General features: G+C 38.1%; 1 protein-coding gene across 1 annotated transcript in view; it reads left to right on the top strand.

Moving 5' to 3' along the window:
• The window catches only part of LOC106461970 (adhesion G protein-coupled receptor B3-like), a 61,571-nt gene that overhangs the window by 6,445 nt on the left and 41,559 nt on the right, over nucleotides 1-13,567 (top strand). The window contains exons 3-5 of the mRNA XM_022389087.1: nucleotides 542-781; nucleotides 3,044-3,406; nucleotides 9,335-9,436. Of these exons, the coding sequence (XP_022244795.1) occupies nucleotides 542-781; nucleotides 3,044-3,406; nucleotides 9,335-9,436 (705 nt within the window). The remainder of the gene's footprint in view (nucleotides 1-541; nucleotides 782-3,043; nucleotides 3,407-9,334; nucleotides 9,437-13,567) is intronic.

The following is a 13,567-nucleotide window of genomic DNA, read 5'->3' as shown; positions in this document are numbered from 1 at the left end:
GACAAAACTTATCAACACCAAATTTGGAGCAAATACTATTAAAACCATGCAGTTTACAATATTAAAAATCTGAGATGGTTTTTTACCTTGTTCAAAAGTAATAGTCCTCTGAAAATTGACTAAATTATAAAGCAAATATACCTAAATTCTATTTCACATGATATATTGATATATTTTAGGATATAAGTAAAAACTGTTTCCATATTTTGATTCCTTATACTGGAATTAGGGAGTGGAAAAATCTTGGTCCAATTTCAATAAAATTGGGCAAAATTATGAAAATAATTACAATGGTATAGGGTGAAAATCGAAAATGTTCGCCACAAGCAATTTTTGACCAAATTTGGCTAAATTTCAAATGTTTCTATTTCTGGAAGGAGAAATAATTTTGCAAAAAAAAATGCAGGTATACTTAAACCCATAGCTAGGTACCATCAGTTAAAAAATTGGCCAATTCTGAGGTGTTGGGTTTCATTTCATCAGTGATTTGACATGGAATGACCCACATAGCACACTTCTGATTTAACTTTTAAATTTATAGCACTAAGGATCCAACACCTGAAGGCTTCAGAGAAGTTACCAGTTATTGTAGGAAGTCAGCTGACTCTGGAGTGTATCATTACTGGATCAAGTAGGATGGAAGTCAAGTGGTACAAGGATGGCTTTCCTATAAACAAACGTACTTCCCACCAGAGAATGTGGACAGCTTTTGTACCTAAGAACTCCCAAGACCAATTTACTTATTTACTTGGATTTGATAGAACTGATATACTAGATGCAGGTAAAATGACTTCATAAACTCATTTTTAGATTCTATAAGAATTAATTACTAATGAATATTTAAAGTGACATCTGTGTATTGACTAAGGCACACCCATAGCCAGTTTCTGTGAGTATTGTCATCTCTTTCTACCACTCAATGATATCTCGAATACACATTTTCTTGTCAAGTCTTTTTTTTTTTTCAACATCAGAAGCCAAGCTAAGTTCAAAGTATACAATATTTAAAGTGACATTTACATGCTTTCCCTACTTGGAACAGTACCTGCCTTACTTACATTTGATTATAGAGCATATAAGTTATGAAAGTATAATAGTTTCTGCATCCTTGCTGTTTTTAGTGTTTAACTCTGCTGTTCATACAGGTTTAAAGGGTGCATGCTTATTATCCCCCTCATCAATATCAGGATCTTCAACTAATAAGTATCAACAGCCAACCATCTATCAGGTTTCTCAACAAGTAAGATTCAAAAATTTATAAGAAACGTCTTCTTTGTTCTCAACCAGACTCTACATATTACCTTTCTACACTGACCTGAAGAAGAAATACAAAAGTGATCCAAAGTGTCATGAATCGTAAACTACCTGAAAATTGTCCATATAACTTCACTTTGCATGTTATGTAACAAAGTTTTATTTGTGTTGTTATTCAGCTGAAAGTGTTTGTTTCTTTATTCAGTACAGTAGCTCCCATCATGCTCATTAATCTCAAAACAGTTTCATTCTCTGGACCTAAACATAATTCTGTAGTTTCTGTCTCTTAGCACTGATCGAGTTGATGATAGTTATAAGATCAGTATCATACTTAACATATAATCCTCATTGTTATACTTCCTTGCAATATACCAGAAAAGAGTTGTAGTTCCATTATTAAAGTTTATATGGGAAGGAGATCCTAGCTTCCAATCTAGCTCTTTTATATATGTATATTTGGTATGATTTGCCTTTGAAATTCATATACACACACATCCTTTTATACCTTGTGAAGAACATTGAATGTAGAGGAAACTGTTACGTCTTATTAAAGATACGTGGTAAACACATCATTATAATCCATGCTAAAGATATTTAATATTTAAGGCATCCAATAAAAAGGCTATTGTTATACTTGGCTAATGACATGTAATAAAGAAGCTAGTGTTACTCCTTATTAAGGGCTTGCAATAAAGAAATAACTGTTGTACCTTCTCAAACATATTTATTAAAAATCTTTCCTATACCTTGTTGATGATATGTGTAATAAAATATCAATGTTATATTGTGTTGATGATATACAATAAAGATGTCTTTGTTGTACCAAGCCTAAGTTGAATTTCATTGTAACAAGTTTTAATATTACTGGCAAAATAACAGTATATCTAGTATAAAATGAAAAATTTATATTTGCTTGGGTCACTTTTTTTTGAACATCATTCATACATCATTTCAACATCATTCTTTATGTGTATTTGCATCTTAACAACTAACATTTAATTTTGAGTAACAGCTCAAATCAAGTGAATCCTTGATGAAGAAACATCTATGAAAGTTGTAAAATTTATTAACATTAAAGAAATTGTTATGGACATTTTTTACATTGGCTTATTTTATGAAAATTTGTTTCCTGTTATGCATCGAAAATATGATGAGAATTTGTCATTTCATAAGAAAATCCCAAACCTCATGTATTTTTCACTTCACAGATAAATCAAAAACTAATATAAATCTAATACACTGATATTAAAAATCAATAATAGAAAGAAAGATTCTGTTACAAAATTCGTTGTTTAACCTCAAATATGGAATGTTTCAGAAATATGAGGAAACATTATAGTGAAGGTTTAAAAGAAAGCACAATTTATGTTATTGATCTAACACTTTCTTTAAATTTAGCAATGATTATCACCTTCATTCCAAATTTTCATGTTGCTTAACATTGCACTGATGAGTGTTTGAACTGGCTAAGGTGTATCTTGATAGATTTTTTCATAATATCTCAAACACACCATTTTATATTTAAGTAAGATTCAAACACTTACTGGAAACTTCATTTTTGTCCTTGACCAAACACCACACATTACCTTGCCACACTGATATCAAGAAGGAACACAGAATGATTGAAAATGTCATCATCTTAAACTAACTGGCAAATTGCTCATATAACTTCACTTTGCATGTTGTGTAGCAAAATTTTTCTCTTTGTTGTTACTTAACAAGAAGATCTTTGTCTTCTGGGTATCAGTCATGTGTTAGCTACTTAAGTTTGGATTCTTATTCTTTGCAGGGGTTTTCACGTGTGAAGTCGTGGAATGGGGCAACGTGGATAAAAAACAAATACAAATTTACACCAGAGCTCCACCACAACCAAAGCTCACACCTTTGACTGCCACTGTAAAAGAAGATGACAGAATAGAACTCTATTGTCTATTACAGGAAGATGCCTCTGAAAAATTTGGTTACACCTGGTTAAAAAATGGTGAAATATTAAATCCTTCTAAAGAGCCAGAGATCATAGAAGACTTGTTTCGAACTGGGAGTCGTATGGTTATTACTTCCATCAAATCATCAGCTACATATACCTGCATTGTTACAAGCTCTGCTGGAAGAACAAGCAGGAATAGCATTATCACTGTTCTAAAATTTAATCGTGAGTAATAAAGCTCATTAAGCAGAATCTACTAGATCCAAACTTTCATTACCTGCATTGTAGTTCTATTAATTCTCTATCCACAATGATTGTTTAAGAATCTAATTTGTGATAATAACAATTATGATAGATCAAGGCATGCAGTAGTGTGTCGTGCATCAAAACAACCTGCACAACAAACTGTGTATTATTAACAGGAGGAATAGTTTAGCAGTGTTCCACTTTCTGTAGCTCAAACTGTGATAATCCAAACTATCCCACATTTTCAGTGGAAGTGCTCCAGTTTACTTCATATACCAACTTTAAAAGCAATCCAATAAGACACACATGAGATATAAAATCTCCAATTTTGATTGAATTTCTTCCTATTTTCTTTCTTCACACCAAAAATTTATTTGATTAAACAAATACTTTGATGGATTTTTTTCAAATTTGATACACTGATAGATGTTTATAACCTACAATTGGGCATCAAATTTAGTATCAATATAAGCCACATGTGCAAAGTTATTTGACAAAAATTCAATTTTGAACAAAATGTTTGTGCATGCTCATGCAACATGTCACATGAGCTATCAGCCTGAAATTTTTACCAGAGTTTTATCTAAAATTAAAAGTGGACCATTTTTAGTTTCTTGTCATTCAATTTTAAAGACAGCTTTTTTAAAGAAAAAATGTGATTGGTTCTGCAAAGTATTGGTCTGTTCCGAATAATAGGGTTGCGAGCCTAAAGCTAATATTGATTACTAGCGACAATCACTGTGGTTTGTTGGTGTGTATTGACAAAATGTCATGATATCTAATCAAAAACACCTTAGGTGTGGAAAAAAAAAAAGTGCAGCCAAAAAAGGATTGAGCATATGACTTAAAGGAATTAAATCAAAATTGGCAGCCAAACTGGTAGCTACACTTATAGTATTGATAAGTTGAACAAAAAACATGGCCTGGCTAACTAATGAATGAATATTTGCTGTAAAATTCTTATCAATGCTATAAGTGTAGCTACCAGTTTTGATTTTATTGTTTTAAGTCACATACTCAATCATTCTTTGACCACATCTTTTTTTTTGATAGGGTACATTACATCTTCCCACATGTGTATCTATTCTCCTTCAGTGCTGCCCTCTATATAGAAACATGTTTTCACATGCCACAAGCCTTGAAGTCCCACATACATTACAATCAACACAGCTTAACTGCATCTTGCATGTAAATCATCATGCAACAACCCTCCACCAGTAGGAGGCGAAACATCTTCCTGATTATTGTGACTCTCTCTATTTGATTCTACCAAACTATCACCTCTCGTTAGGCAGTGATCGCCTGCAAGTATTTTTCAGTTGTGCTCTTTTGATGTACTTATTTCTTTTTTTTGTGTGTGAAATAGTAATTTACTTGATTTATTCATTTGTTACAGCTATTTTTTTCTATTGTAGTTTGTCTCCATAACTTATCTTTGTTTATTGATTTTTTTTCATTTTTGACTTCTTCACAGTTTAAGATAAATTCTGAAGTTTGTGTTTTACAACTTCTGATATTATTACTGCTGCTTTTAGTGCCATAACTGGCTTCAGGTCTAGGGTCTTGACTGAAGATTTTTTGGCTCTCATTCTTCAGGAGATTGATCATTATATGATAATTTTTTCCTCCTCATAACTTTGCTGTGCCTTCCCATACATCTCTTACGAAATCTACTAGGCCTAACTTTGCCTTTTTGGATATGCTTTCTCAGGTGTGTTCTGTTTTTTTCGTTTTCATATCATATTTTCCTTCCTTTTTTACATAACATCCGTCATTAGAGTCCTTTGTTTTCCTTCCTACCCCATATATCAGGGTCCATGCTGAGTACTTTGTTTCTCACTTGAGGGCTAGCATTAGTGTGCCTCATCCTCTATGGAATTCTGATCATCATGCTTTGGCTTATCAGCAAGCTGATCAACCCATTCTCGACTCCCAACAGTTGGAGTCACTTTTACCAATGTCCAATGTGGGGGGCTGTTCCTGTTAATCCTATCCATTTCTCCCACATCTATTTCCCGCATTTTTCTTACCCTTACAGCTCTCCTACAGTACTTATCCAACATAGACCTCCTTTCAGAGGCACACCACTGATCCCTTGAGGGGTTTGGGGGGGATACACTTCCTTATTCCTCCTTGGTGCTATTGCCTTCTTTGGCCCTATTCATTGCTGTTGGGACCCCTTATCTTTGTGACTTCTAGATGGCTCTTTATATCCATTGGGTTGTTTTTTGGAGATTTTCCAGTGTCTTTGGTATTATGTATAGACTCTGTGAGTCCACATTCAACCCCTTAGTGTTTGGTTACTCGTTTGTGTTATTCTGATACCATGATCTCTCCCATAACTGTTCCTTATCTTGCAACTTCCCATCTTTTACCACTTCCTACTACTAGGGGTTCGAAATTTTGCTGGTGTCCCAGACATCGGGTTCATCATCACCAGCAGTTTTAGTGACTATCAGGTGGTTTCCAGTCTGGTTGGGGCACATTTGGCTGATTTTGTTCCCTATGGCAGTTATTCACTACCGATTATTGGGTGAACCAAGTTTTGTTGGAAGGATTTTTCATCCTTTTATTTCCCCTCCACATTTGTCTTGTGTATCGATTTCTGTCCCATTAACTCGGAATCTAGCTGCCTGTCTGTGTCTATCCATGGTTGTGCTGACCCTTCTTTCACAGAGAGCTATCAATCCTGTCAGCCAACCTTCTACAGGTTTTTTTTTGTGATCCATCTTCCTCCCTCAACCTATTTCTGGATTTTCCCCAAATTCACATGGAGTGCTCTATCACACTCAAGGGGGGGTCTCCAGGACTATAGATGACCAAGGTAGATATCTTCATATTGATATTTCTCATCAATCCAGATGCTATCTTCAGTTTGTCCACTATGGGGTTGTGTATAAGTTTTGTGGCTGGTCTTTTGGGCATGCTTCAGCATTGTATGTATTTTATTGGGTGGTCTCGGCTTTTGCCCAACTTCTGCATGTTCTAGAGTTGAGTTTACACCATTACATGGACGGCTGGCTCTTGTTAGCTCATTCCAAACTTGAGTCTTCTCAACACATGCATCTGCTGCAGACAGTAGCAGCTTGTGTTGGTTGGATTTTAAAGTTGGTGAAACTTCCTTTTGCCTACCCAATATCTTATTCACTTAGGTGTGTTTTTCAACACCCACCTCATTCACTTCCGATTATTGGGTGAACCAAGTTTTGTCGGAAGGATTTTTCATCCTTTTCCTTTCCCCTCCACCTTTGTCTCCTGTATCAATTTCTGTCCCATTAACTCCATTCAGTAGTGCTTTCAGTTCTCCATGCATTTATTGCCATCTCAGTTTCTGCATGAGAGGTTCTGTCACTTTTGAGGACTTTGGCTTCTAAAGAAGCCCTTATTCTTTTGGGTCAGGCACATATGCATTCTCTTCAGTGGACTCTGCATGGTCTATGGAATCTTGCTCTGGATCCCTTGGACTCCCCAGTTACCCTTTCTCCTTTTCTTAAAAACTATCTACATTGGTGGTTGAACAAGGAAAGCACAAATAAAGGAATACTACTTCATTGTTCCATTGCCCTTATGGCTTCTTTTGGTGGTTCCCATTTCCACCTTTTAATTCCCTAGCACCTTTCAACTGTAATTGATTTTTCTCATTCTACCTTTACAACTTGGGATTGTCAGCTGCCTCAATTGATCTATTCCTCCCTGTCTCTTTCTTCCCAAATCCAGTTCCAGGTGTCTTTGCATAAGATCAGGCACCTTCCATTTTTTTCCTGGATTCTCACCTTCATCGTCTATGACAGGAAACTCTTCAGTTAGACATGTGGCCTGCATCTCACTATATTCATTGGGTAGCTGTTTTTACCTCGTCAGGGTACCATTTTATGCATTTTGACATCCTTCAAATTTCTGTGCAGCTGTGACTGGGTAAGGTATCTTTTCTATATATATATATATATTTTTCCCTCCAGTAGCATTTCCCATTTAGGATTCAGATCCCTCTCAGTTGTGAGCATTGCCTGTCTAGGTATGCTTCCTATATTTGAAATCTGCACTGTTCAGCCAAGATATATACCCTTGGCCAATAATGCACACTGTCGAGATGGGGTGTTCCACCACAAGACTGGTTTTCCTTGTAATATACTTACTTCATTAATATGTCCATTCTGTATCATACTAACTCATGGACTTACATAAGTAAAGCGGATGGGGATAGCTGCTCATCCCTGCCATCCCTTCGATTGGATAAATCAGGAGTGGTCTACTTCTCAATATATGGTTTTCATTGTCACCCGTTGCACTGTCTTCAGTGTTGTCATTCCTCAGGACTCTCCACTGGATTTTATCTCCCCCTTGTTCTTCTAGTGAAGTATGGGAGTCCTTGTCGCTTTCCAGTTCTGAGCTACTGGGCTGGTGGACCATGGATACTTCCTCCTGAGCATGCTCACTTACATTCAGTAGAAAGTAAGGCAGTGTTTTTTTGCTGGTGTAAATGGTGTGCGATCCTCAAATCGTGAGCTCCACCTCCGTGAGGTGGGTCCCGGAGGTTGATGTGGTATCCAGCTTCTGTGCAGCTCTATCTGGAGGGTGAGGCTGCATATATTTTGTAGAGGTGATCCATTTCCTTGCAGTGGGACCCAGAAGTTAGCGTTGAGCTTGATGTTGTTTGGGGTGAAGGTTCTCCATCTAGTACACTACCTCAGAGTTTTTCCCTGCCTGTTGCTGCTGTTGTGCTGAAGGGTTTCAGTCAGATTGGATTTGGTTTGATGTGAACCACCACATCCCTTCGTAGTGTCATTCGGATGTCGAGTTCCCAGATATGTGGGTGGTTGTGGACTTGCACACATGCATCCCATTTAATAGATCAGTTTGACAAGTAAATAATTTTGTTATAATCCTGATGCCGCTTGGCTTTGAACTGGAGTTGACCGGCCATATTCGGTCCATCATGCCCAAGCCACTCTATACCTTGGAGCACTCCCATTTTAGCTTTCCCCACCTTCCTGTACATAGGTGGTTCTTCTCCAGTCATTCTTCTCTTAGACTGAGATTCAGGTATGTTGTGGTTCGGATTTGAACCACCCAGTTTTTCTCCCCCTTTTGGTTGTGCTCCTCCCACTTTCAACCCATGTATGCAACACCTATTTCCACACAGGGTGCAGAGTATACCTGGTACAGAAGTGGTGCAGTCTCCCACATGTGTTCATTTTCCAATGGGAATCACACTTCTTGGGTATTTTTCAGACAGTTTTGAAGATTACTTATTTCCATCGCTCACACCAGTCTCTTTGCTATTCAGTGTGAGATTCTAGCTATATGTGTGAGAAGAGGCAATGTACCATATCAGCAGTTATTATTTTCCTATACTGAAAAATTTTTCCAGTAGGTACTTACCTCCTTCCTCCCCACTAAACCAGTGCTTTCTTACCTGCCTAATCTCAAAGTGATAGTGTGGTAGAAACGAATATAGGAAGTCACATGCTTCAGGATGGTGTATCACACTGAAACAAGAAGAGCTATACATGTGAGTAGAGGTAAGTTCCTACTTGAAATATATTTCCAGTATAGGAAAATAACACTATTTCACACCTAAGATGTTTTTGATTAGATAATTATAACATTTTTATGAATTTTGATGTGCTCACTTCTCTGCAACTTAAAGAAAACTTTTAATATTAAAACTTCAATATTCATATTGTGTATATGGTTTAGTAAGATATTTTTTATATTCTTCATGTTATAACTTGAAGAAGTTAATGCTTTCAACTAATCTTTATATCATTATGAAAAACTAGTGACAATCATTTAGAAGATGTCATATGTACTTTAAAATAATTGATACAACTTTTATAATGTTTTTCTCAATTAGGTACCAGTCAAACACATCCACTAATTAAACTATTTCACTATGCATTTTAGAAAATATTGCTGTCTGCCCAATGCAACATTTTAAAGGCTTGATATGGAACTTAACAGCTGCAAATTCGCTTCATAAGCTTTACTGCCCAAAAGGATTCAAAGGTAAGACCATATTCCTAATTTCACAGTAGTAATTAAGGTGAGATATTTTATGGTATTACTGGGGTTATGTGTGTGTGAAAATTTCACAGTAGTAATTAAGTTGAGATAATTTATGGGATTACTGGGATGATGTGTGTGTGTGAAAAGGCAACTACAATAGATAAATCACATATTTTTAGTAAAAACTCTTAATTATAATAACTTCATTCTTTGTGTGTACAAGATACTTATGATCTTTAATAAAATTTTACCAGTTTTTGAGAGGATACATTAACAAATCGTAGAGTTACTGAATGTATTGTTGTACAAGTGAATTTCTTGACTCGATTTCCAAAATTGCACTGCGAAAGGGTTAAATTGGGCATATTGTTGTGTCAGCTAAAGACCATGAAACCAAGAAGTATTAGTTTAACTACATTATGTTAACTGCTCTGACTTCCATCCTTCATACTTGAAATGAGTTGAAGGGAAAGAGATACAGATAATAAAAGGTGTGAATATCTAATATCTAGGCAAATAATATTACACACTCTCCCAAAGCCGACATATACTGCTACACTATGTTCCACATCTGTGGTAGTAGTATAGTTGGATATTTCTGCTCTGCCTACAGAGTTTTTCTCTAACCATATGAAAGCTCTGTTTCCCTCCATATATAAATGGGTGAATATATCAACTTTGACCTCTTCTCTGTTCCAACCAGTTACATTAATGAGTGATAAAGCCTAGTTCATTTTTACCCCAGTGTGCAAAATCATTATTTTGGCTTGTACTCACTCATTCGGTTTCCAGCCATTTGATGAAGGACCTGCCCATGCCATCCAGGTTTGAAATCAAAACCCATATAAAGGATTCTCACCTAGGTTTCCTCCTAGTTCCAGGTGAAATAGGCCACACTGATATGGTGAAATTGTTGTGTATTTCACAATAATGTGGATAACATCAAAGCCTTGATCAATTTTACTGCCCTGTGTGTATCCCAGTTTAGGGGGCACCAGGTCCACATCCCTGTTTTTCTGCCCTATGGATCTTCTTTATTGGGCCCATACACATAAAATTCATTTGATGGCATGTTATGTACCGGGTGCTTTCAATCTCTTAGCTGATCTTCTTTCCCTACTGGATCGCATTTATCACATGGAGTGGTCCCTGCATCCTGTCATTTTTTGGTTGCTCTGTCTGCATCTGGGTATGCCCATATCAATATCTTTGCCACTGCCCTCAATTACAAATTATCTCAGTTTTGGTGCCCGGTTCTCCATCCTCAAGCCTGGCTGTCATTGCTTTCAGCCAGGATTGGTCTCATCTGTTCCTTTATGTTTACCCTTCCATCTGTTTACTTCATAGGGTGGTCTCTCTCATCCATGCTACTCTGTGTATGGTTCTTCTGATTGATCCTTATTGGTTTGCTCAACCTTGGTACCCTGGGTTGTTCCAACTGCAGGTGGTCCCTCCCCTTCTATCCTGACCTGTTCTGTCAATCCCAGCCACCAGCACTCCATCCCGTACCTTCCATATTCACGCCTGCCTTTTGTCTGCTCCTTGGTGAGGAGTTCTAGTTTCTCTCACAGATTAGCTTCACATTTAGTCTGTTTCATTGCCCTTCTTCTTTAGCTGTCTATCAAACAAATGGAGCATTAATATTTCCTGAGCATTGACTTGGGGTTCTGGGTTTCTCACCCAATGGTTGCCTGTATCTCTTAGTTTCTCAGCTGTGGGTCTTTGAGAGGGGTTTTTGGTCTCCTCGATTTCAGGGTTTCAGGCAGCATTATCCCATACATTCTGATTTTCCCGTTTCCGCAGGGTCTTTGCTTACCCTGTCCTTTCCATGTTGATCCATTCTTTCCAGCTCCACCAACCACCAAGGCATCCATTGCTCCCAGACTGGAACATTAATGTGGTCATTTGTGCCCTCACTTTACCTCTGTTCGAACCTCTATCTATGTGTTCCCTGTTTCACCTCTCTTTGAAGGCATGTCTACTCCTCCTCCTGGCCTGTGAGCATTGTAGGTCAGATATTTTTTACCCCTATATTACCAGGACCTTGTACCACTCTTCCTATCTATCCTTTATCCAGATTGTGTTTTCTTTCCTAAGACCTGTGCAACTCGAGAAGGTCAGTTTTCATTTTCCCCTATCTGCCTGTCCTCTATATCTTATCTTTTTACCCTCTTACTGATCTGGATAGACTCCTCTGTTCTGTCTATGCCATCCATTGTTATATTGCCCACATGGCTTCCATCTGGGCTCCTTGTTCCTGCATTTTTATCTCTTGGCAACCTTCCTCTTCCTGTGATCTTCATCCAGTTACCTTTGATGTTTGATCCAGTTGGCCTATTTCTCCTTGTCAGCATGATCTCTTTCATGTTTCCCCACATCAAATCCATCACCTTACATTCTCCCTTGCCTCTTGTCTTTCTCAGCCATTTGAGGAGATTCTATGATTGGGCATGTGGACAAATGCACTTGTTCATCTCCCACTACCTACACCACATTGCTGTTTCTGCCACCTGTGGCTATTCTACAGGTATTCTATCTGTACTCGAAATGGGTTTCACTTAGATGACTGTGACCATTTGCGGACATCTTGCTATCAAATATGTGCTGTAAGCCATGTTGATTCTTATATATTTTCCATGGCTATGTACTCTCACCCTAGAATGTAAATTCCTTGTGATAATTGCATTGTAATATGCCTGTCCTGGACTGTACCACCCATGGACAGCATGGGTTAAGCAGAAGGGGATTGCTGCCCATCCCTGCCATGCATAGATTGAATGAATTGGTGTGGTCTGCTTTTAAAAATAAGTTTTTTTTGTGATCACTGTCTTGGGTGTTGCAGTCCCTCCAGACTCTCCACCACACTTTTTCCCCCTTTCTTTCAGTGGAGTATGAGAATCCTTACCACTTACCAGTTCCAAGCAGCTGGGGTGGTTGACCATTGAGGCAACCTGCTGAATGGGTTCCACAAATATGACTATAACCATTTTGTTCAGAGTAGGATGGTGGTGCTCTGCCAATGTAGAGGGCGTTGCAAGATCCTCTGGATGAGTAACCAATTCCCTGTGTTGAGATGCTTAAATGCTGTTCACCACTTTGATTGGGTGCCCTCCTCCTACCTTTGCGTGGATGTCAGTACCAAGCAAGTGAGATTTTGGAAACCAAGTGAACCAATCATATAAGTCCTTACACAAGTTTTTTGTTGTCCATCTTCCCCTCTTGACTTGCCTTCTGTGTTCTGGGTCACAGGTCTAAGTGGCCTGTTTCTGCTTCTGTCCTGGGTTTTCCCTCATTAGATGAAGAGTTTGTTACCAAATGGGCGATTGGGGTCATTTTGGGCTGGTATCACCATTACGGGAGTTGAGTGCATGCAATGGGCTTCCCTTGGATTCTAGATGACACATTCCCAGATCCCTGGAATAAGGCTACCCTGTGAGTTCCTGGAGTCAAATATTAGGTTCCCTCTTGACTCTGGGACTTGATGTGAAGGCGGTATGATCCCTGTCCTACTTTTGTGAGGATGTTGGTACCCAGCAAGTGAGATTTTGGATGTAGTTGACTTGCCAAGTACAGTCCATTGCACCCTAGCCACTCTACACCTCTTGTCAAATTTCCCTTATGGGATTGAGTGATTCTAATTTCTGTTTAAGATCACATTGCTATTCTAGCCTCTCCTACACGAATGTACTCCCTTCATGTTCTGCCATGTTTGATCCTCCTGATCATGTCATTGTTCCTGGCAAAGAGATATCTGGCTCAGATGTGGTGCAGTGCCTCTCCTCAGATCATCTGATCTGTTCTTCTCATTTTGGGTGCTTCCATGGCATATGCCTGGGCTTCCCTTGCACCGGTCTCTCCTCCATTTGAATGTGGGATTCAAGCTAATCTTGTGAGTGGAGGGAGAGTACCTTATCGGAAGTTATAATTTTCCTAAATGAAGGTGTATTTTCGATAGGTACTTCCCACCAGTCCTCCCTACAATCTTCTAGTGCTCACATCTTCTGCCAAACTTCAGAGTGATAGTTCAGTAGTGGGGTGTAGAGGGAGTCGCGTGCATCATATGATAGTAGTGCTCTCCTATTGGTGGAGAGGTGATACATGATAATTTGCATGAGAGACATGTTGGAACAT

Source organism: Limulus polyphemus, unplaced genomic scaffold, assembly GCF_000517525.1.
Source record: "Limulus polyphemus unplaced genomic scaffold, Limulus_polyphemus-2.1.2 Scaffold1068, whole genome shotgun sequence".
In the NCBI taxonomy this organism is placed as follows: Eukaryota; Metazoa; Arthropoda; class Merostomata; order Xiphosura; family Limulidae; genus Limulus; species Limulus polyphemus.
The sequence above is the reverse complement of the archived record's forward strand: the minus strand, read 5'-3'. Positions and strand labels throughout refer to the sequence as shown.